Here is a 26,135-nt window from a genome sequence, read left to right on the forward strand (position 1 = left end):
TAAGAAGTGGGGGGAAAAAAGGGACCAAACCCTTTCCTGGTACAGACTGCTGAAATACCATTGGCTTTAGAGGAGTAATGTCAATTTATACTGGAAGATCTGCTAAATATGTATAAAGTATACCTTGTGGATAATGGAAGTATTTGGTGATGTATTGTGCAGATTGATTTGTAGACTGCATGTCATAATCCCTGGATTTCTATTAAGGTAATGTGATATATATAAGGAAAGTCACATTTTAGTTATGAAAATAAAACTACATTTACATATATATTAAGTAATTTAAGTTTAAGAAAAAGAGTGGAGACCCTTCTAATAAGGTTCTGAAATACAGTGGCAGATTGCTATTTCAACAGAATATGAGTAAGCCATGGATTCTCATTTGTACTGAAATTCATTAAAACGATGAACATTAAAACAAGTAAAATATCTGCCTTTCAGGAACCACTTTAGAACATGAAGCAACAGCTAATTTGGAAAAACAACAACAAAGTTGTATTTCAATTTGGAGGAATGATTTGAAATATTAAATACAGAGAAGTGGAATAAAATAAATCCCTATGGATATTAGCACTGGAATAAATGTGCTTTCTTTTCTAACAAGGAAAGGTCCAAGGTTCTTCTTACTAAACAAATTTGTAGGACTATAATTAGAATGCAATCAACACTTAAATATACAACATTTTTGGACCTGATAAGTAGCTTTATAATCACACACTGCATTTCATAATTTAGAGATCATAGGTAAGCTTGGGTCACCTTATAGCTTCTGCAATCCTAGTGCTTTCCTTTCTTCTGTCATTGGATAACCTGCCAATTAAATATGAGTAATCTAGGCCACTACAGAATACACTTCCCACTGCGCTGAGAAGTAAGAGTTTACTGTCATCAGCTGATGCATTGCACAATGCTCTCCGAACTTCCTTCATGATCTGTGGATAAAGAAAAGTAAACAATTCGACATGCATGCCGTTGCAATATCATTTCCCTAGTTTTACAAACCTTATTGATTTTGAGAGACTTACATTTTGGGCACTATTAATACTTACATCAATTATATATATTAATATAATTTTAATATACTTAGAATGATAACACTGAGAGTTTACAGAATATTTTATATCTGGAAGTGCTTTGTAGATGCTTACTAATTCACAGAGTTTTTAGGACTTGGCCGTTCTTTGCTTATTCTATGGGAAATTCTAGCTAGCTTATGCTATTTGATTGCAATTTAATAATTTCAAATAACACTTTTTTATTTTCATCGTGTATATTCAGTGTACATCACTGTACCCTCAGTAACATGGTTATCACAACAATAGCCTATTAACCTCAGCAGGTTGTAAGCAAAATCTATAAACCCCAGTTTTCAGTTCTTCAACTAGTATGGTTTATATGACTTGAACCAGAGCAAGGCAGGACAAGAGGACATCATATACATCAACATGACAAATATATTATGCATTTTTCTGTGGTCAGTGATACCGTTAAAAGTCTACAAAAGTTAGAGCAAAAGAGCCGCTTGAAAGAGACACATTTTTACACTCTGATTTACAACTGGATCAAGCTATTAATTGCACCATAAATCAAACCTAATCAAAATCTGTATAGAATTGAGCTGCTGGTATTGTAAGGAAATAGCCTTTCATCTGAGCAGAACTGGTTTTCCTCATGATTTTTAAAAGGAAATATTATTTCATAAACTTCTGATGGGTAGCTTCTTGTCTGCTCACAATTCAGCAGAGTTTGTAAGCTGTAATTGATTTCAGGCATTTCAGATTCCCCTTTTCTCTTTAGTGATTCGCTCCTACTGAAGTAGGGCTGAGATTTCATCATGTGACGCTTCCAATGCTTAAACATACTGATGTGTCCGACTACTTCTTATACACAGGGTCCTGTTGAGTCAAATTTTTCTCTTCTGCACTGAAAGATTTCCTGTTCGTGTAAATTTAGGTAAAAGATAGCAAAATGTGGTTGAGGGATTAAGCATGGTTGCCACGTGAGAGAAAAACAAGATTTTTAGCTTGTGATTATATTTGTTCACTGTTTTCTGTTTCCAAAAATTCTTTAGATCTCTGAAGTGTCTTATTTAAGAAATGTCCTAAACACAGAACAGAAGCTTTGTTTATACCATTTGAGGTAGCTTTTTATTAGAAATCCTGTGGCTTGTGCGACCAAGCTTGAACTTGTATATTGAAACCGTGCAGTGCAATCCTACCTGCCTGCTTTCCGTACCTCTTTGCATCAGAATGATTGTCACTGGCTGCTGACACCAGGACATGAGAAAGCAGGTGGTGAACTTTTCGATGCTTCACTTTCACAAGTGCACTTCAGAACGCCTGCAATAACCGAGTATGTGACAGTGGGTGGAAGTGAAGTAAATTAAAAGCAGCAGAATTTGGAAGTGTATTGGAAATTTTTGTGCAGGTACAAAAATGTCTTCAGCGATTTTACAAGTACTGTTTATTCTCAGAGTCTCAGAGGCTGTGTCAGCCCTCAGTTGGTAAAAACACAGCAAAACTGCGCATTTTGTAAAGGGGAAACAAAGGAAAAAAACCACCCTAAAACCTCTGTTCAAAGTTAAAAAAGAAACTTCAGAAGGTGGTAGATGTTAGAATAAAAAAGGATACATATTTTTGTTTTCCTAGTTCCATGTGAATGCCAGATTGTCCTCTTTATTTTAAATGTTCTCAAAATCTGCCCTTTCTTAGGGAGGATGTATAAATAATATCAGAGGATAACACTCAAACATTTTTATATACAATGAGGGGTGCTGCTTTAAACATGACGCCACGACAGGAGACTCCATTCAGCAAGTTTCTTTGCAGTTCCCCTTCCTCCAGTGGTATTTGCAGATCTACCATTTCTTTGATGTTACCACTGCTGTCCTTCAAACACATCATTACCGTAACAAACCTGCCTCTTTTTTATCTTACCCCTCATTGATTTGGATGGCTAAAGCCATCTAGGAGCATAACAAACTTTTGAGCAGAGGTTTTACTACTCGTAGGAAAAACCAATATTCTGCTCTCACTGCTTTTTCAATGTTTTGGAGAGGGTGATATTAAAAGTCCATTATTAGGAATTGATTTGTCAGATACGGTTGAAAATGGGAAGGCTTTGACAGTATTTTGGATAGTATTTTTGAGCAGGAGTGGAAATTTAATTTCACTGCTCCACTAGTTTCTAGTAAAAGAAAACAGTATCAGAAACCAGGAAACCATAATATATTGGTGTTTTCAGGCCCCAAAAAGTTCTTTTTTTTTTTAATATCAGTAAGTTTGTCAGTAACTTTATCATCAAAAGGTGCTCAGAGGCTCGCTGGAATACAGCAATGCCAGCAAAGTCGGTTCTCACTCCCTTGTTCTATGGCATGATTCCTTTGCTGGTGCAGTCCAAAATTCAGCTGGTCACTTTGTCACTCAGCCTACTCACAGCCAACCTGCTGCCCGCCCTTGCTGCCGAATGCCTCGGCATCATGGCTTTCCTCGTTGCTTCTCTGGGTATGGGGGTTTCTCTACAGATTTACACGATTATAGGAAAGCTACTAACAATAAAATAGAGAGAAAAAAGATGGTTTGTCTGTAGGGTTGCAGAACTGTGTATTAAACTGCAGTACTGGAAAGCAAATACAATTTTAATTCAGAACCGCTGTCTGGTTTTAAGCACAAATTTCCATTTCATGTGGTAGTGAATTCAGTTTGCAAATATAGAGATACTATGTGTCTTTAGTTACATTCCTTTGTCAGATTCCATATTCTTTTTCTCTCTTCCATAATCCTTAAACCTTCCCTCATTTTGATATAACTATGGCATTTGTTCAATTAAATTTTACTTTCTCTAGTGGACCAGATCTAATATTTCTATTTGCAGGGCTCCATAGCAGTATTCTCCAGTTCCGTGCTTTTTTTAATTAGCTTTTTTATGGTCTTTTAGTTAATTCTCAGTTGTGGGGACAGTATTTCTATTCAAATACATTTGACTAAAATTTCTGAGGAAGTATTTACAGAACAGTCTGGGCCAGTTATTTAGCTTATGATAATTTATAGAATTATAAATCTAGACCAGGCCTAATGCTTCACTTACTGTTTTACTGAAACCCAAATATACGATAAAATTAACACTTTCTCAAAAGTTGCTTATTTTTTTAATCCCATCAAGAAAATAAGCTGGTTAGTTGTTTAACAGGACACCTTATATTGCAAAATAAACACAAAATGTTTTAAAACTTCATTAAGCTTCTAAAAGCTTATTTTAATGCCTTTCACTGGAAGTAGGAAATTTTAAAAGGCATTTGGTGCCCTTTGCTTTCAGTGTTGCTTACATTCTGGGGAAATCAGAGCTGGGAATTTATCACCGTAATTACCCAAAGTGTCTTGAACAGAAGTCTCTTGTTCATATAAATAGAAATACTAGTTTAAAAGGTTAACTTCTCTGAATCTCTAAGGATTCACTGTTGATATTCTTCAAGGTAAACATTCTGCAAATATTACAGTAAAATAAAATTTTAGAGACATTCAGTTGTTCTCAGGACCTCTTCCACACTCGTACCTTTTTAAATAAATAGACTTTTTGTTACTTACTGACTCTTTGTGCAAACAGATGCTGAGTCCTTTCTGTTTGATAAATAAAGGGTTTAGGAACTTACAAGGCTGGCTTCAGACAGAAATACTGGCCAAACCCCACAATTTGTCTTTGTATGAGAGCAAAAATATAGGTAACAGTAAACTTGTACCTGCCTTTTTCTTAAGTTAGGAAAAGTTGCAAGGAAAGAAAAGTGATGGCAAACCAGTGCTCCAAAATGCACCTGGTAGAACTTCCAACCCTGTAATTCTCATGGTTAGAAATTTGAAACCTAATGCTTTTGTCTGAGAAGTGTACTTCAGGTAGTTGTATCAGTCTTCCATGGAAACATTAGCTGTTTAGGGTATGTTTTGCTTTTAATTCAGGGAAATAGCAATTCCTAGCTGTATTAATAGTGTAAAGTAAAAACAGGGGATGGATCCATTTAATCTTAAATTTGATCGGAATTTGGATCCTTGAAATGTGCTGAGTTAAAACGGCAACATCATCATTGGAGAATGAACTTCAGAAGCAGCAAGAGACCCATGAGAGAAAATGCCCTAATGGAATTTATAATGATGAAATATTCTACATATCTATTTTAAAAATTAATTTTAAAAGTAACAAGCCTAAGCCCCTGCAATAAAACCAAGCTATGCTGTTTCATGACACTGGCTTGGAAGTTTTATAAGGTCTTGTAAAACATAAGAAAGACTTTCTGTAGTGCCCAGAACAATTTGTAGAAAAAAACTCAATTACTAGAGTGGCACTGAGCCAACTTCAATCAGTGCAAATGCTGCTGGAAGGAGCATCGGCACATTTCACGCTAAAATCACTTGCACAAACCCACAGGTGTGATGTGGTTACCAAAACCATAGGACGAAGATTCAGGCAAACTTCTCTAAGCATTTCTTTTTTTTTTTCTTTTTTCGTGTATAACTAAGTTCTTCGCTATTTTAATTAAATTGGCATAAATAGCAGAGGCCAATGGTTGAACAAAACTATTAAATTTGATCTGAAGATTAAGATAATGCACAAAAGGAAGCAGGGTTGTTTAGGGGTGGGAGTGATTTTGTATAAGCTTAATTTTATAATGATTATGGGCAGTGCACACCTTTTCTTTTTTTCCTAACGTAGAGGGCCGAGAATAACCAGAGCACTATTTTAACCACACCGAGTAGACCTGCTCTGAGTGAATTTATCATTTACTGTTTGGCAAACGTAATGTACTGAATGCCTAATAAAGCTTGAAGCTGGCATTTCTTTTGACAAAATGAAACACACTTTCTTAATTTTGTAGGAATTTTGTGTTTGTACTTTTTATTCACTGGTGATAAAAGGTGTCAAAACCAAAAATGTTGCAAATGTCCCTAAAATACTCTGTCAGTTTGTCTCAGCTATGGCGAGGGTTGACAAACTGTGGGGACAAGGCATTCAACATATTCCTCCTTTCAATTCCTTGGATTTTTGCTGTAATTGCCAGCAAGGGTGTGGAATTGCCAATATTGGAGGTGCTGGATTTTCTGGTGTGAATGATCATGGGCTGCAGCCTGGACCGAGGCCAAGGAAGTCGTTTCATGTTTGCCAGCAAGCAGCCTTCAGAGAGCAAGAGCTTTCAATTGCTCTCAGCCTGGATGAGTTTTAAACAGACAATCTCAATGTGGAGAACTCATTACCTTGATTAATTCCTGACCATCCAGATCCTGGTCAGTAATGTAGTTTTCTAAAATGTATTTCCTGGTTTTCAAGTGAGCTTCAATAAAGGTTCCAGAAATACTCTATGCTGGTGATGCAAGAGGAGGACTATTATATGCTTATTGTTTATTCTTCCACAGAGGTGGGTTCCCGGCATATTGAAAATTTTCAAAGAATGAAATGGATTGGCTTGGCAGAGCTGAAGAGCCCGAATTAATTCACTGGCTACAGCATTTGAACGCTGCTGATGCGGAACAGCACGGCCAGCAATGTGAAGGTATGTCTGTTCAGCCTGAACATACCAAGTCCTTCATTTCATACATTTTCAGGCCCTTGACCCCTTTGTTTAAATTACCTGTAGTGTCAATTAGTAGTAATTAATACATGGATGGAATGATGGATTTGATGCTACCATCTAATGCGTTTTAAGGAATTAGTATTAAAAGCAGGTGTTTGGTGATCTGTGTTAATTACCAAGATAGTCCTTTTAAATATCATATAGTTTAAAAACTAGGAGTGATAAATGTACGTTCCAACAGTTTTAACTATTTAGTATCATTCTTTGTATTAATGTCCATGTGTAGGTGTGCATTTGGGAAGGGAAGTCCAATTTAGGGTCCATGATAGCTGCCAGTGGTTTTATCTGAAGTAATTAATTTCAAAGTCATTCAGTTTCTTATTGAATAAAATAATTCCTCCAAGCTACAATCTACTTTTCCCTCAAATGGTGCTCAAACTGGTATTTTGTATGCTCTTATCTTCAAGTTACTGTATAAGACAGAGCTGTGCTGGCGTGTCTGGAGGGCACAGAAGGGAGAGATCTGCCACGCTGCGGGCAGCTCGTGGGAGAACTCTGCCTGCAGAGCGCTCAGACAGGCAAAAGTGGTGCTGGGAGGCAGCTCCTGTTGTTTCCTCTCTGATCTATGGGAACCCCTTTCCATCAGGCCATTAATGTCCACGTGGAACAAGGCTCAAGCATGTTCTCTGCTCTCCAGGACGTGCATCCTTTTTGTTCTGACATGAGAAATGTGTATCGGGGCATCGCCGCTCACTCTGCTGGGGTCACAAGGAATGGAAGGGAAAGCTTCTTGGCCCTTCCAGTGACCAGTACTGGAGTAATACAAGCTACAAGGCCAAGTCTGACTCTAACTGTGTAATGTTTGGAACAAGAGAACTCATTAATATCGTTATGGTATCATGACTCAGTATATCACGACCTTATGCATTTCAGCTGAGAATAGAGCCCCTAATCTGTTAAGATTTCACAAATGAGGACTCATAAAGTGATTTACAGAAAAAGCTATTAGGGATTAAGGTATACTTTTAGAATTACTGTCTCAGGACAAAGCCTGAAATTCCTCCCTATGCAACACCTGGAGCACTACTTAAATTAATAAAATGAAAGAGTCCGGATTTCTCTAAGGGTAGTAAATATGAGTAACTTCAACATGTGAACAACTGCTTCACACAACTCCATGTTGGAAATACTGTTTCTGCCATTCCTTTCTTTACTTCTAATTTTTGGTTTCAGACATGTAAATTAAAAATTAAGTTCCATTGCATTCTTTTTGATAGCAATCCCAAGAGTGAAAAAGTTAGATATATCTGAATGCCATATTTCTTTTCTAAGATAATCAATTAGGATAAAAATACATAAAAACCAATTCAAGCGCAGTGCTTCCAAGATAACCCACACATCAGGATGGCTTTCTTTGGCTTTTATGCTACATGCTTACCTCTGGGGTCAGTGCGTTGTTATCTGAAGTCTGACTCGACAGCAAAATATGTGTGAAACCATCTTCTTTCCGGACTACAATGTCCCTGAACCGGCAGTTACTTTCATTCTGACGTACGCTGTATCTTAGTCTCTTATCGAAGACATAATCTTTCTCCCCATCTAGTTTCCTTTTCACAGTGCTGTGTAGATTCAAGCCTCCATTGGCCAGAGAAGAACCTTTCAGATGGAAAGAATCAAAGCGTAATTATGTCTATACCTTCACAGAAATGGAGGGATACTTGCTATTAGCTTAAACACAGCTCGGTATTTACAATAGCCTCTACGTGACAAATCCGATAAATCAAAAATATGCTGGCTAGTCAAATGTGGCCTTAAGCCATTCTTATTATTCTGTATTCCAACATGCAGTACTTTCTGTTCTCTGATCAGACAACCTCTAGATCTGAGAATTACATAGCATGTAGGACTGGTACTTTTAATGGGATTGAGTTCTGTTTTGAAAATGAAAGCAATTGTATCATAGTCTTTCATATTAATTTGGGGTGATCCTTGAATTCATAGGAAAATTCTAATTCAGCTTTGGAAGAACTTGACAAGACAAGTTTAGTCCAGATCCCATCTTTCAAAGTTACGTTGTCTTCCTTTTACGGTGACCAAAAAGTCAATATCAGTTTCAAATGACAATCTGAAGAGACACTTGTTGCACATCCCTATGTGACAGTAAGTTAAGGGGGGTCTTACTAAGCTGACACAACCGGCGTTCTCTTCCGTGTATCCTTGTGGTTGGCAACAGAAGTAGCAGTTAGCCATCCTCTTTGCTCTCATCCCAAGCTTCTGCTCGTTACATTTTACAGTAACAATAATTACTGACTTTTGACTAACAGACATGATATTAATATTGGACTTTGTACATAGGAACTATTAATGCTGATGACATTTTGGAGGGTATCCAGCAGTAGGGAAAAAAGGGAACTATCACAAGAAAGATAAAATTCCTCCTTACAAACAAATGAGAGTAATAGTACGTCAATTTTAAAAGACAGTTTATTCTAACTTCCACTGTGTATGAACTGTAAACTATCACTTTGCTGATGTTTACAGTTCCTCTGTAATAGGCAATATATTATGATCGGTAACAATGCTGAGCTGCAATGTTGAAAATACCTACAAGTTTTTTATGCAATACTCCTTTTCTAATTACAGGTGTTTCACACTATTGCCAGTAAAAGTAAAGCAGAGACAGGTTGTTGAGGAACAGAGATTAAAGTCACTCTGTTCATTGAAATAGTTTCCAAATCTGTTTTTTGTTTAAATATACATGAGCCCACAATACGCTATATTTAAGAAAGGCCAAGAAAGCGCTGAATGAAAACACTTCTGTTTGTTCCGTTCTTTACTCCTGCCAAACCTGACCTGTTCCAGCTTCTGGCATCAAACGGCCAGGAATTTTTAAAGGGCAAATGACATGAATATTAGAACATAGATTTAAATTTTGTAGTTTAAATGACCACTATCCAATTAAAAATACTCTGTTGGAACAGAATTGAATGGTGAATTCATAACAGATCACTCTCAAAACCAAAGTCACCCTCATTTCGGATTAGCTACGTTTCAACTTGACGTTTATGTAGGTAACTGAACTTTTTGAGACCTCCCAGTTGGCAGTGGCCTGCGGAATTCTTCACACTGTGTGAAATGCCTGTATATACATTGCAGTTACATTATGGGATGTTAAAAATCTATAGAGTGCGAAATAGTATTTAACTGGTGCATCATTTGGCCTCACCATGTAATGTGTGCATGTGTGTACATAAATATCTACACACAGAAATGTACATTTGTTAAAAAGTCTGCTGTTTCAGTCAATCATAAAACTCTTTTTCATCGTTAAATTAAGAGATAGCATCTGAAGCGTTGCCTATAGTACACTGAATAGGGGATTCAACTGGTGCAATGCAAACATGGACAAATTACATTAGATCATCAATTTGAATAAAAAAGCATTTGAAGCCAGCGGAATTTGAAATTTGTTTTCTTGATAAGAATTATCTACAAGTGTAGAAATCACCATGTGCTTGCATTTTAAAAATTATGAATAATTTCTTCTGGCATGTTTCTTCTTTTTCATAAGGCTTTGCTACTGTATATATTTTGACATGTATTCTTACAAACAAAAATCAACTTGTGAAATTACTAATAGAAAACTAATAGCATTAGGAATAATATACTGAAAGAAATCAATTATTTGACTTAGGCAGAGTTTTAAATATTCCATTTTTATCTATTCAATCCTTACTGTGTTGGCTTGACCCAGCAATAAACTACTAAGATGTGAAGAGTTAAATCTCCCAAAAAAGTGTACAGAACTTATAAAATCAGAGGCACAAATGACCATTGAATGGAAGATGTGTCAGACCAACAGTACTGATTAGTTACCTAGTGTTGAAGATTATGCCACATCTGTTTTAAATACAGCTAGTGAGAGAATGGTAGAAGATTAACTCACACAGATAATCCATCTCAACAAAAAGCCTCATAGTAGTAATTTTATTTAAATTTTTTGTTGTATTCTTCGAGTCATGTATTCAGTTTGTAAATTAAATAAACAACGTAAGAAACTATAGATCTTATAAAAATATTTTAACTGTCTGCATGCCGGTTGACAGAAATTTAACCAGAGGAAAGAAAGATCTAAATTAAATAGGAGAAAAACATAAATGGAAAAGTGTAATTACCAAGAATGGATGATTAACAGAATAACATATAGTGAGTGACTTGTTGTTTCAGTGTATACTGTGCATCCCTGTAATCTTGCTTAATCCGATAAACTGCAGAAAACGATCAGCAAAACTCGAAAGACAACACTCGAGTGAAACCAGGCCAATTCAGCATGTCTATTGCCTGGATGTGATGGAGCTATGGAAGGTTTGCTCTGGAGCCACTAACACATCCAGATTGTCTCCTCATGAGGGTTAATAGTTAGCACTTGCTTAACGCACACAATGGTAACACTGCCTTAATATGTCACGATGAAAGATGGCTGTGAAACAAATTAAGGAAGTCGCAAATTAACTAAGGAAGCTTTAGGTAACTCTAAATGTGGTTCACTGGTTAGTAGTGAGTATTTGATGCTCAGTCTAAGTGCAAAAAGAAAACAGAACAGGAGAAAACACTCCTTCCTTTAGTGGGAGTTTAATCTAATTATTACCTTGTTTTCCATCAGCAGTAGAATTTGTGGAATACCTAAAACCACACTGATGTTTAGAAGAAGTTTCAATATTTTTAAGGGAATTTCAGATACTCCCAGACCCTTGGTGTATCTAGCAATCCCTCTCCAAGAATGGCAGTAAAGGATGCTATTTAAGGAGAAAACGCAAGCTTGGCCACTTTCTGCAGTCCTTTCCACTAGTGTCATCCCCAAGCGTTGTACAGCACTATGAGAGGATTCATCCTTCCTGTTTCCTTCAGTATTTGCTCATGGACCTTTTCATGGATTTCTCTAATCCCCTTTTGAGCCTGTTGATGCTGTCTGTCTCCACAGCCTCCTGTGGTATGAGTTTGAGAAGTTGTGTAGCCACTACACAGAGAAAAAATTTCTTTCATCTGTGCTTTTATCTGATCTACCAGTTTCGGTGAGGGGTCCCTAGTTCTGCTAGTGAGGGATTTAGTGAACAACAGTTCTGCGTTTACTTTATCTGAGGCCTTGATGATTTTGTAAACTTTGATCATACTCATCCTTCCCCTCCCCCTCTCCTAACTGAAGCCTCTTTTATTCTTGTAATCCTCTTCATCATTTTAGTTGCCTGTCCCTGTATCTTCTCTAATACTCCACTACTGTCAAAGGGAACAACGTGTAACGACGTTAGTGCTGCTGCTGTTGGTACTAGAAGGTGCCTAAAGACTACAGATTGAGTCTGAGACGGGGGCTCCATTATACCAGGCATGGCAGAAAACACATTAGAAATTTATAGTCTAAAAAGCTGAGGCAGACAAAGAGTAGGAGAGGAAAGAGAAAAGATCGCAATGAGCCTCAGATCACTCAGCGCTTTAGAGGATTCGGATCTCCCATCTCCTTCCACTGCTTCTATCCGCTACAGGAGGACACCTCAAGCTACTGTTATTTTCAGATACATCTATTTTTAGCGTTTCATCACAGTCAGTTTAATGGAGCAGTCTCTGTGCTCCCACCCTACGCAGTGATCCTTGTGCTGGTACCAGTGTGCAGGTAGGTAGCCATACTGTGAACTGACCTGATGAACTGTTGTGGATGGAAACTCACCCTGCAAAACCGTGGTTAATTTTCAAACAGATGAGGTTCACCCTGTAGCCTCAAAAGTACTAAAACTGTTGCAGGGGAAGGGATGGGAATAATGATGAGGATATTGTGGGAAGGAGGGCTGGACTGTTCCTTTTGTTAGCAGCATGCATTTATGCTGAATGAAAAGGATCATGGAGCTAGGGCTTTGATTTTTCTAGGTGAAATAAACCATGCTGCCTTACTCTCCCTGGTAAAACAGCTTGGCATTCCTCAGTCTTCCCCATGGCCTTTCTCTGTCTCCCTTCTGTCTTTCTTGTGGGTAACGGTTAATACTGTACATACTTAAAAGCAGTGTTCTGTTGATAATTTACTAATAATTTCAGACTTCTCCAGTTAAGAGAGCATCTGTAAGATATCTAAAAGTAATGAGGTTTTATCCAAACTGAGAAAGCAAGCATATTTGGTTGTCTTTTACTGCCAGTATTGCTCCAGAATAAATAAAACAGAACAAGCTAAAAAAACAAGAGGAAGCAGTGACTAAGTTCATAGAGAGTATTTAAATTAAGGGCACCATGAGACTACAAAGATTTTCGTAATGGAGAAAAACAGTGGTTAGTGATACATGACAAGCAAAAATTCTTCAGCAGATGGTACAGAAATAGAGCAACATAGAAAAAGGAAAGAGAAAATTAAAAGGGGATGTTTTTTGATGCTGTCAAGAAACTTGACAAAACAATCACTCTCAAATACAATATCTGGAGAGAAACAGAAATGTGATAACAGAAGACAACAAATATCATCAGAAAGAACGGTATTGTTAGCTCTTGGGAGCATCAGTGGATGTTCTCACGCAGAGTTTTCCAACATTTTTCAATTTGCAGACCCTTAAGTAACTGTCAATAAAGATGACTCTACTCTCCTTATGATAGGATGTGTAAAAGGTAGACGAGAGGTTTTGGTAAGAAAGGTCTGTGTCAACGTCAACAAGGTTCCAGACCTCCACTGGGGTGCACATATGATTTTGTGCATACACCTGCAGATACACAATCACCTTTTTGGGGTAAATAGCTTACTGGTGGGAGTTTTATCTATAGGTTGAACAGGAAACGCTTGTACCCAAGTACGCAAACTTGTAGACAAAACCACGCACAGACTGGTGTAAGTCCATTCGAGGAGTCATCAAAAACTAGTTTTCTAATACCTATTATTTCTTTGAACAGAACTGGCATACCAGAGACAAACACAATAGATATTTTTTTCCTAGTTATAGTTTATAAATTACTAATTATATTGCTTGGTTCAATACACCGCTAGTTAAACATTATCATAATACGAAAGAATACTAGTTCAAGTTGATGGGTTTTGGAGGCCTTCAACCATAGGCCGACACTAGTAGCAGAGCTGGGCCTACAGCTGGGTTTTCAAATTGTGGGGAATTTTTGAGTTTTCCAAATCTAGGCTTCATCTCAAGAGGAACTTCAAATTTCTATATACATTTTCTGTGCACTCTTACACTTAGCTGTGAATTGAGTCTGACATTCGTCTGGGCTCCATATAGGCAATCTTAAAGCTGACACAAATGTCTGCTTCATCGGATTCTGCCGGGGGCTGCCCGGGAGCCACAGCTGCTGGGAGCCAAACCCAGGTCCTCCAGGCTCCCTCTTTGTTCTCCATATAGTGCCTGGGAGCCCTGCGAGCGTTGATGGGGCATGCCGGGCTTTCGACTTCCAGACTCTGTGGCAGACTGCCTGAAACCTCTGGCATAGCTGGCTGCCTCAGAACTAAACGTGGGAGTCCTGCCAGACAGACTGCCACATTGCTCCCGATCTCAGGGGACACAGCCTTGGGACCTTGGCTCAGATTTGGAGAAAGTTTTGAAACCCAAGATGTTTGGAACAAAACTTCTGTTATTCAACAAATTGGCATTTTTCTCTGAAACTTTCTTCATTTGTAATTTGTAAAATTTCAGACCAGTTTTAGTGTGACATCTATCCTGATTAGAATGAGTTTGTGATACTAACAGGGCACACGGCAAAATCACTCCGGCATCTTCTGTGCTACTTCCCTGTGAGTGTGAATACCGAGGGAGTTCAGTAAATTGTTGGCCTTGTTGAAGAGCAGTGCAAGTTTCTTCAATTTGACATTTCAAATGATGCAACATCCTGTATCAGGAAATGTGACTTCTCTCAAGCTTGTAGGGCAGTATTAGAAAAAAAGCTAGTATTTTTATTTTGACCCTTCTTCAACAGTTTCTGTCAGCTCTTACTTTGGTAGTCTCATCTCTCCTCTTTGTAGTTTTCTCCACTCTGTGTGTGCTGGTATCACACAGCAAGACTGGGGGGATTTCTGACCTTGGGAGTGCTGCCGAGTATGGGTTGTTCAGACGAGAACCAGGTAGAGATTTAAAGATCTCTTGCTTTTGCCTACAGGGAGGTCAGAATGCAAAGGAGAGAGGAGAGCAAAATACAGAACAGAAGTGATGGATTTGGAGAATGCAAAAACCATCACGAAGAAATGTTTTAAAGGAGCTGCAGGAGCCCATGGCAGAACACCTGGCGCTTAGGCAAAGCAGCTTTATACTGCAATAGAGCTCTCTTACAGGGATTATTCAAACAGGGGCTGGTGGATGCCATTCATTAGCTCTTGGGGGGACAAATGAAAGGCTCATTTGACCTTACAAATCTTTGTGGCCCCTTAGTTCTTCGTTTAAAAAAAAAAAACAAACAAATTAAAATTCTAAAATATAGGAATTAATGCATTTTAAAGATGCATTTTGTATCAGAACTTCCACAATGAATAACATGAAACAAATTATTAATAAAACTTCATTAGAAACAGTAAGAAAGCAAAGAAAAATAACATTACACACATCTGTAATTAGATATGCAAGTCTTTTTAAAGAAGCAAGTAACTTTTTAAGCAGTCTTATCTGAGCTCAAACTCATCAAAATACAAAAGGCTGTACTCTCAGTTTTAAGTGTCATTGGCATCATCTGGGCTATTATGCATTTAAAACCAACCACACGTTTTGCTGGTTTGGGAGTCTTTAACAAGATGTTTAATGCCTGGATTGAAAGATTCCAGTAGTTATAGGATGTAACCAGTAAGACTAGGCAAGGTCAGTCCTACTTCCCAAATCAAATCACATTTCCCAGGTTGCCAGTAAGGTGGAAAATGGAAAGCGGGGTGATACAATCTATGTTGACTTTTGAAAAGTTTCTGGCAGGGCAATTCACAAGAAGCTGTTAAGGAAATGAGTGCTATCATGGGCTATAGAAAGTGGCTAATAAAAATAAATAATTGGAACAAATGGTTACTTTTCATCATGTCAAATGATTAGTAGTTGGCTGCCCCAAGGACCTGCAGAAGGATTAGTTTATTTAATGTATGTATTAATGAACTGGGAAGAGAAGTGTGAGAGGAAAATTTGAAGGGAATACAAAATAAGTAGAGTAAAAACTAGGAAAGATTTTGAAGAGCTTCACTGAGTCATAAGAAAAAGGTGAATTGGCAGCAGTAAAGCAGATTAAATGCATAATGAAAAGAATCATACATATAGCTGTGTTCTAAATCAACTGTAACCAACAAGGAAAAAAAAAACCTAAGCACAACTGTGTATCACTCAATGAAAACCTTTATGCAGTGTGTAACAGCAGAAAAAATAATTCTCAAAAGGTTGTATCGCCACTGTATCAGTAAGCAGTAGGAAATCATTTGGAACAGCTCCTGCTGTTTTTAAAAGGTATTAAAAAAAAAACAACCCACACACCAAAGGCACAAGAGGATACCGAAAACTACCAGGAATCTGGAAAGACTTCCATGTGGTAGGAAGGCTACACAGGCTGGACTACTGATTGCCAGGCTGTCTTCTACTTTATCACTTCATATAAGGACAAGAGCTTGTTCAATGAAAGTAAAGGTCAGAAAAAGCCAAACAAAACCCCAAACCCAAAAACCCGGTCAAATAAAATGTGCATCTCATCATTGTTAACTCCTGGAAATTGCTGCGACAAAGCACCATCGTGGCTTTAAATTTGGTAGGATTAAAACAAACAAAAAAAAGACTGGACATGTATGGATAATGAGAAGCTACTTAGTTGCATTAAGCTGAATAGTATTTATAGAGAACACAAACCTTTATTCTTTGAGAACTAAGCCAGTCAGTAACTATGAGGATTAGAAAGAAGTTTCTCTTATTTTTTTCTCATTCACTTCAAGGCTGTTTGTACCTTCCCGTAAAGTCTTGTGACTTCTGATGTATCCAGTCACTGTCAGAGACAAGGACCTGGCAGTTCTGAGTCCTCCTGGGTATGACGAGCATTAATACTGAGGAATTTGAATGTTAATTCAGCCATACTTACCGGGATACCTTAGCAAGAGTGGTGTTAATTCTGTTTCTAAAATAATCATGAATCTTTCTAGACCATTAGGTCTGAGCACACATAACTGAGAAATGATCAGTTACCTGGTGATACACCAAAGCTGCAGTATTATACATACCTCTGCTGCCTTGTCATCATTTCCCCACCCGGACTTTACACTGCAAAAGCAAGTAGCAAAGCCCACACTGCTTCACGTCGCTCCGTGAGAAGCAGAAGGAGAGAAGCCAACTGATAAAAAAAATGGTACAATGTATGGGGAAGGAGCGTGAAACTTGTTTATGTGCTTCTCACCATATCACTTGGGTAGCATGACAATGATTTTTCCATGAGTGGACTCTCTGTTTGCAGCTGCTGCAATTAACCCCCCCCCTCCCACAAAGACTGTAGTTTAAATGACATACCAATTCCATTCACAACAGGTGAATCATTACTAACTTCCAACACGCTGGGCAAATTTTGTTCTCCTTCATGATCATTTAAATCCATGTTTTGCTGTTGTGAGCCATTCCCAAAATGTCTAGAATCTTTTTCGTGACTGCCATCTCCATTCTGCAGACCATTATGTGGCTTTTTCAGTGGCATGATCTGTAAACCGCTGGGAGTAGTTCGGTAAGTCACAGTTTTAGCAGCCCTGTCATTAGCAGCTGCTGGCTTTGCTGCGTATCCTCTTTTCTGTTTTTGAAGAGATGGATTAATTCTCTTCCTTTTGTGTGTTGTCCCTTTAGACTTCCCAGTTTCAGAAGGTCTATGTGATATTTTCTCAATAGATGACCCTCGGCTTTCCCGTAAAAATTTTGGAGCGCCGGCCTGTTTCCCATGTCTCGATCGCTTTTCTCTAGTAACATGTAGTCCGTTGAACTCATCAATAAATTCCTCACAATGTAGTAAATGATGTTCAGGTTCCCAGGTGTCTTCGTTGCTTCCGTAGCCTTTCCACCTTATGAGATATTCCCATTTGCCCTTCTTGTTCTTCCTTTTGTCTACAATCCTCTCCACCTAAAAGAAAAAAACAAATGTATCATACTAGAAAGAAAAATAGTTTGGTCATGAAAACTGCATGTTCTTCACTTACAGCTAGGCACTGTAAAAGGCACCTTAGTATTCATGAGATTCTCCTAAAATATAGTGCCTAAACCATGAAATGACTCTGACGTGGAAAGCTGACCCAGGCTAGCCAAAATGCAGCACCCTGGTTTACAGGTTAAAACTTACCGTAATTTCATAGGATGCATTCCAACCCTATATTCCCATTGGATCCCATATAGACCATGCTGACTGCTGATGAGAACCTATTTGGTGTGTGTATGAACCACTTGACATAACATTTAGGAATCAGTGTTACATGTTCCTGTTTGAGAAAGAATTGCCCTGAGCAGAGCTGGCGGGGGAGGAGAGGAATGCAGTAGCCCCAGAGGTACTTTGACAGCAAGGCCATTTACCCGGCCGAAAATTTTAACAAGAGACGTAAACACCTGATCAAATCTGACCTGGGAACCTGCAACAGCCACAATGCGAAGAAACAAGAGGGAGCACGAAGATCATCACTGAAAGCACGATTGCTTTAAAAATCTGGTTGTAAAATGAGACTATTACTGTTGCATTCCTTAGCTACCTCCGATTTGAAAGAGCTAAATAAAGCATCTTTTGCTTTATTGTCAGTTACTGATCATTCCCCTGAATCCACACATGCATTATGTGCCTGTAAACATCCCCATACTTCTTCACGTCTTGACCAATGGAGAACTGCTTAACAAATTACAATATTTTACACCAAAGATCTTATTTGCAGTAGAGTACATCCACTTTGCTACTTCCAACTTATAAAAATTTGTAATTTTTATGAATGTAATATTTGAGTAAATACACAATATCTGTGAGTGCACCAATTTAAAAAAAAAGGCAAATAAAAGGCATAAAGGCAGGATTCTTACGTAGAAGTAACGAATTTCGTGAAACTATGCTAGGGAATGTCAGTTTAAGGAACATTTCTGCACCAAGGGATATTTGGACTGCAAGCTGAGTGTGCATTAACAGCATCATGCTGTTGTGGAAAAGGGACCGTACAACTGAAGACATCTTTGTGCTATCTCAGCACTGGCAAGATCTCAACTAGAGGGAGGGTGCCTCTGAAAACCCGAGCACAGTCAGTGGGCAGCAAGTCATAGGCTTAAATTGCATCAAGTGAAATTTAGATCAAGTCATTAGGAAAAATGTTGTAACGGCAGGAAGAATTAAGCATTAGAAGAGGTAACGTGGGGAAGGTATGGAAGGTTTTTAGAACAAACAGTTTTTGTTAGACAGACACCTGCCCATGAAAAGTCCTTGCTGGAAAATAAAGTTATGATGAGAAAACCTTTTGAAGTCTCTCACAAGTTTTATTTTCAGATTCTTTATTTTTTTTTAAATGTGTCTTATTGAGGGATTAAGGTGCCACTAATGAAAAAAATAATAATCATTATCATTAACCAAAAGCACTATTGTTAATTTAGCAAAATAAATAATCAGATAGCTAATGTAATAGCTTTCATTGCTCTTCAAAGAAAAATCATCTCATGTGAGGAACAACAGTGGAATCTGTATGGAGAATTTAACCTTGAAGAAGGGCAATCACAGCAGTGTAAGTAATTGTTCTTTTTAGGTCCCCTGTTAGAGCAAACCAATGGATTAATTCTGTCTGTTCACTGGCTGGAACTGTACATTCATAGAAATCTTGGTGGGCTCCCCAAAGGAGTCTAAATGTAATTAGCAGCTAAACATTATACCTCTATCTCAATTCATTTACATGGGAACTGTGCTAAGATATCTGTGTCTGAGTCATAGTGGACAGCTTTCCTCCAACTCCAGGGCACTCAGCTGCAGCATCCCAAACAGCTCGTTCCTGTGCTCTCTCTTATCAAATATCTGCACAGAACCACCGCAGAAGCAGCCTCTTTACTCTGAATTTCGCACAGTTCCCTTCAGGATTGCTCCGTGTGGCAGGGCAATTAACTGAAGCTCAGTCTAGGCAAGTTTGAGATCATTTGTCTGAAAAAAGGAAAAGCCCTCACCAAAAAAAAAATGAACTGGCTTTTTTTTTGGTCCTCATTTGGGATGTGTGGCTTTCAATTGTCAAACTAATAGACTTATTATGATCTTGTTGACTTTATAGAGAGCAGCTGTCCAAATTATCCCTGGCTTTTAAATAGTTCTCATCCTCCTGTCTGGGACTAGCCAGAAAGACTGTACATTGAAGCGTGGGACGCTGTTGTGGCCCGTGGTTGTCTGTGGATTTGTTACTTTAATTACTGCATCTCACTATACCAAGGAGCAAAACATATAGATAGATAGATAGATCGATAGATCGATAGATCGATAGATCGATAGATCGATAGATAGATAGATAGATAGATAGATAGATAGATAGATAGATAGATAGATAGATAGATAGATGTCCTAGGGAAAAAAATGAAATTGCTGCTAAACTCAGTAGACCACAGCTATGGTTACTGTAGAGAATTTGGATGAGTGCTATTCTGTCTGTACCTGCTAAACAATACATGCATTCCCCTCCCTTTTTAATTCAGGAGTTTGGACTTGGAACAGAAACTCTGTGTCAGGTTGATGCTACCTCGGAGTAACTTCTTTCTTCCGAGGGATTACACCATTCCATCCCCCTGCTTGCTCCCTGAAGGAAGAACCTCAGAAAGGATGGACAAATACCTTGACGTTTTCAGAATCGCATACAAAAAGCACCTCTTCAACCTAATCTTTTTTCACTCATGCACGTATCTTTAAGCTTAACTTTACTGATTTCTCATTTCCACCCTGTTGCTCTACTACAAGGAGGAAAAATGAAGGGAAGAGGTTTCTTGGAGAGCATTTTTAAATATGGAAAACACTCAAGTATTTTGGTGAGGAGGCATTATGCATTTCAATTAAGAGGATAAAAGGAGAAAACATGAGTGTTCTTTGTTCCTGGGAAACAAAATACTGGCAATGGAGAATGTGATTAACCAGTTCAACACATCATGAAGGGAGAATAAAAGTATTTATGAAATTGGGTCAAATTTAATAAATGGTTTCAGAAGAAATATTCAGAAATCAAACATATTTGGGAAAGCCTAAGTATTTCATTACAGCATTTTCAATGTTTCACTTCAAATTTAACTAACAAAACTAAAATAAAGAGGGACTAAATAAACTGAAGGCAAAATGTTCTGTTTCTGGTCAACCCCCTTTTCGGTTTATTGTTTTGCTGGGGAGAAAATGAAAAAAATGTGGGTTGATCCAAAATTAGTTGTTTTCCTTGAGTTTTCTGGTTCAGCCATCATACCCACTGGCTTGACTAATGATGCATGAAAAGTCTGGGTAGATATTTGCCTCGTCCGCGGTACTGCCTCACTGCTCAGCACTGAATGCATTTGAGGGTGGCCTCAAACACACCTGACCTCTCAACACGGTCCCTTTTCTTTCTTGGGGCTTTAAGTTCTTCAATGATATTTGGCCCCTTCGGAGTGTCACTGTGTTCCTTCACTGCGTACAGTGAAGTGCTTCAGTGTAGGCATAAATATCAGGTTTTTACCCCCACCTGGTACTCTCTGTCCCATTTTCCTTCTATTCACAGTCCACGGTAATAACAAACATCACTATTTTGGTTTCTTCAATGACGTATGTTTGTTTTAACAGGTTGTATATAAAGTAATAATCTTTCTGCATTTACTTAAGGTTTCACAGAATCATATGAGTTTTCTTAATGAGAAATAATTCTGTGACAGCTAGTGATTAATAGAAATAATACTTTCATTCCTTCCCTGGAACAAGCAATACGCATATTGAGAATATGCAGAAAATACCTATGGCTTCAATGTTTGATTTTCCATTTCCTCCCTCAGTTCTGTCTTTAATGAGACTTGAATAACATCTTCCCAAAAGTGGCTTTGGTAGTTACAGTTTGCCAAATCCTTGAATTCACTATATTTGGGTTGGAAAACAAAGTAGTTAAATTTAATAAAAGTGAAATGACTGCAAACAAAATTTGCAGGGGTATCCCAGTTAAGAGAGTGCTAGAACTGACATATACCATTCCTTGCCTGGACCCTCTCTCCCTGCCCCTCCTGGCTGATTCTGGATGAATTGAGGTGCTGATGTGTTACCATACAAATATGTTTAAAGAGAACAAACAGAATGAGACCATGGCATCTGTGCAAATGCTTTTGCAAAACACTTTTAAGGTTCCAACTAGCCTTAAACCTAGCTCTATACACAGCTGTGCAAACTAGGATCAAAGTCATAAATGAAAGCCTTTAAAAAACAGTTTGTATTTTAAACTTTATGTGAAATAAAAAAAATACTAATCAATTATAGTACAAATATGTAGAGCTTCATAAACTTAGTGTTGTGATTTGGCAATCAAGTGCTTATATATTCAGGGCACCAGACACACACATCTTCCTTCATGGAAGATTCAGGGTCGAAATCACTCGTTTAACAGAGCAGTGTTATTGTCCACATATTAAAAAAAACCAAACTAGGCTAAGTAAAAAAAAGGTCATTTGTATTGAATTATTTCTACAGATACAGCTGTAAAGTTGGAGCAAAATATACCCATCTCACAGTTCACAGGAGCTCTCAAAGCATAAATAAAAATCCTTATGCTCCCAGAAAACACCTGCCAGGAGATCAGTAAACTTCCAGAAAGGTTTGGAATATCACGTATCTGCTTAGCGATTTCCAAAATTAAGTACATGTCATCTCCACTTCTTTGAACATGCATATCTACATAAAGAATTTCAACTGTAAACTGTGATGCTCAGATGGTCTCTGTTAGCGTACTGTACAGAGCAGCAGACCGACTTCATGACATACACAAGATTACTATAAATTACAAGACTTGTACTGTTTGATGTTTTTTTTTCATCGGAGGTCTTTGTCCCATGTTGTGCCTCAGGGTGTCGGAAGGGTATTTGAAGAAAGTGCCAAGGAAAGAAAGGCAGTAAGATTTCTGAGAGAGATAAAGGCCATCTGATTCAACATGTTTGTCTTTTAAAAATTCATTTTTGCCCTAACTTCCTCCTTTTTGTTACCTTCGCTTTAAGAAATAACGTATTTCGTTATTGGTAAATCTCTTGCTTGCTTGCTCGCATTTGTAACTTCTTTGTGTTTCTCTTGTATTTGTACTTAATTTCCCAAAAGCTGGTAACTGCAGCATTTGTTCCAGATGTACGAAAAATACGGCACCATATCTTCTGAAGCGGTCAGTATTTGTGTTAGAAAAATAATCGTGGAATGGATGCTGGGTCTCTATTCAGAATCTGACCCACGGTTTAAAAACACAGTAGACCCGGTCAATGTCCCAGCTATGAAACCCCCCCAGTAGAAAATTTGTGTTTAAATTTGTGTTGTTACCTGCAAGGTCAAAATGAAAGTGAAAGGGCTAGATAGTCATAAAAATGAAAGGGAAGACATCCCTCACCTGAATTATTCACAGGCAAAACATCAAATGACATATTCCCAGGAAGTTCAGTGAACACCCTCTTAATGTCAAGAAGACGCTGCTTTTTATTCAGTTCATTTTTTCGCTTTTTAAGCATATAGATTTTTCATTTCTGACAATCTACTTAGAATCAGAAAAGGTATTAAACTTGTAAGGGAAATCCTGAAAGTTCTGCATTTTCATTGGAAAAAGTCTATCAGCCTCATATTAAACATGGTTGCAAACCACTGCGTTAGGTCTATGTGTCCTCCAACACGTACATATGAAGACTTTTGACAGAACAAATAAATGCTGTACAAACTCCTGCTGCTCCCTGTATCTTTGATCTTCCTCTCCCCATAGACAGTAACACCACCGCAGAGGCTTCCTGCTACGCGATTCGATGGTCCGGGTTTGTATAGAAAACCAGAAGCGCACTGCAACTTAGTTGTATTTTACAGTAGTGATGCAGCAGTTATTAGAAATTACTGCTAAAAGTGGTGTTTTCACATTCCTAAAACTTTTCTGGACCCAGCATTTTGCCTGCATAAGTGCACCGATAGCTACCTTCCCTGGCATCCGGGTATTTTAAGGCAACTGAAACGTAAGCCTGGCTCCATGCTTATGCAAGCAACATGATTTCCTCTTTTGTCTAAGGGCTCTTCAGCCCAAAGGAGCTCGCCTTTATTACTGGTTTGGATCAAATGAAGCCCTGGCTGGTCGCCTGCAGAAAAACAGCCAACCACAACTTCCATGTCGACTCATATCTCTAGTGACCGTACGCCATTTTTCTTGGAAGTCCCACCTTTCTCTGAAATTCAGTCTCACCAGAACTGAAATTCTGGGCTGGTCTCTCACTTGTTCATTTCTGGCTCTTTTGAACACTGCCCTGGTGCCACATCTCCAGCTCCACACAAGGGCTGTGTTTCCCACCTTGATGCCATCTGTCCCCATTGCTGACTCTACGAACAGAACCCATTTTTGTGCCCTTGTCTTCTCTCATTTTATTTACGGCAGCTTTCTCCTGCTCAGAACTTCCAGTGCTCCAGTCTCCCAGTCTGTTAAAGCCACTTCCTTCTCCCGCTATAAATTTAAGGATGTAATCTAAATCACTTTCTTTTATTGGGATATTTAAGTGTATGTGTGTAAACAATACCTGTGGTGGAAGTGCCACAGTCATCGTGTTTTCTAGAGCAAACAGGAATAATAATAATATACGCAAGAATCTTGCACTGGAGGAAGGGCATTTTTGTGTAGATCAATACTGTCTCTTGGGAAAGGACTAGAAAAGAAAAATTGGCACATGATGCAGGGACCAGGAAGGGAATTCTCGGTCAACACATGCAGTCCCTGTCATTCTAGGCAATAACATGATATAATCCCTTTCATATTGGATATGTTCGTGATACAGAACATATTTCTGCCCAGGCTTATTGTTGATAAGCTGCACAGCAAACAGTTGGTCATTCTTAACTGTAATCATTTTGTAAAAAATATTTTAGGTTTTCATTTGGAAAGCAAGACAGTTTTCAGAGGTGCAAGAAAAGTGTCCTAAAAAATGAAGATACTGTCTAGCAGTAGGTTAAGGTAGTCTTGACATTGCTCTTTATATGCAGGAAGAATAGGACTTATTCCTTTGCAGCCTATGGGTGCACCCGTGCCACCAAACCAACTGTTTATGCAACATGGGGGAGACCTCCTCAGCTCTCTTCCTCTGTAAATGGCTTAAATCCCTTTCACTTACAAGCATCGATCAACACGTACAACAGATGTGGAAATGCAAAGAACACAGGGGTGTCTATTTATTTTAAAGCATCATGATGTGTTTCATTTATCAAATCCCTGTTTTCTTTTGTACAATAAATGAATTCATTATTGTATTTCAGAGTTTATACTTCTTAAGGAAAGGAAAGCAAGAAGCAGGGCATATCAAATTCTTGATGTCTTTTATGTTAAAAAGTGGTCAGTCTTGAACACACCCTCTACAAACTCTAGCACAATTTATGTTGGAATGAATCTGTTAGAATGCTATCTTCCACATTAGAATTTGATGATAAACGCTTACTTTTTTTTCAGTACTAAAGTACAGCTGGTAATTTTTACTATACTGCTAAATTTGTTGTGTTCATTACAGTGCACGCTTTAAATTTAGAAACAACAGATATTTTCCTGGTTTGTAGATCAACAAAGGAAAAAATAAACGCTGTTCCTATTTACTATCATAAGAGAGATTTTTAAAAACACAGTTAGGATATGCTGCTAATCTGAGAGAATTGAGAGAGGGATGAAGTTTGCTTTAAGCAGAACTGTTCTCGTACAGTCGATTTCCGTGACAAGCACAGATGACTAAAAGATGAATGAGAAATCTGAATTCAAGGAGACAAAATATTTTGCTAAGCTCTACAAAGAACTGGCAGTTTTGGACACATGTATGGCTCTCAGCTTTCTAATACTGTGAACTACCCTCCTCAAATGTTTCTCTGCCAAATGCAATGGGATTCTCCAGTTTTATACCCTCTGAGAGTATGTGTATGGGAAACGTGTGTGGGTATCGGAAGAGTTCAGCCCAAGCTAGTAAGGACCTGATTCTGCCTATGCAGTTTTCTCTTGTGTTCATCTGCAGTTTGTTCTCCGTTCCCTCGTCCAGTCCTTGCTTACTTTAGTGTTCTCTCGTACAGTTGTTCACTTAGTCTTTTTCTCCACCATATGGGCTTCTTTCAGATTCCACTCAAGGCCAGGACTTCAGCTCATCACTTTTACATCCATCCCAAAGCTTAGCCAGAAGTGAAGATTCCACATTGAAAAAATACAAAGGTTCAGCTATAATACAGTATAAATAAATATTTGAGCTACTCTGCTGAACCACCACTCAGTGACTCACTGCTTTACAAATGCTACTGGTACGACTGTCATAAAATAAACCACATGTTCTTGTGTGGTAGGTAGAAAAATATTTTCTTAGCCCTTTTACAGCAAAGTGGTAAACTTGAGCACGAAGAAGTGGAAGCCGGGGTTTTGGGGAGCTGTTTGGCACTCGGTGGCTTCCAT

The 26,135-nt window shown here is 38.2% G+C and overlaps 1 protein-coding gene across 1 annotated transcript in view; it reads right to left on the minus strand.

The window, feature by feature from the left end:
• Positions 1-26,135, minus strand: part of CDYL2 (chromodomain Y like 2) — a 62,797-nt gene that overhangs the window by 11,737 nt on the left and 24,925 nt on the right. Inside the window, exons 2-4 of the mRNA XM_074582856.1 lie at positions 17,038-17,632; positions 7,995-8,212; positions 760-932 (exon numbers count right to left, since the gene is read on the minus strand). Of these exons, the coding sequence (XP_074438957.1) occupies positions 760-932; positions 7,995-8,212; positions 17,038-17,632 (986 nt within the window). The remainder of the gene's footprint in view (positions 1-759; positions 933-7,994; positions 8,213-17,037; positions 17,633-26,135) is intronic.

The sequence above is a fragment of the Larus michahellis genome, chromosome 4, assembly GCF_964199755.1.
Source record: "Larus michahellis chromosome 4, bLarMic1.1, whole genome shotgun sequence".
Taxonomy (NCBI): Eukaryota; Metazoa; Chordata; class Aves; order Charadriiformes; family Laridae; genus Larus; species Larus michahellis.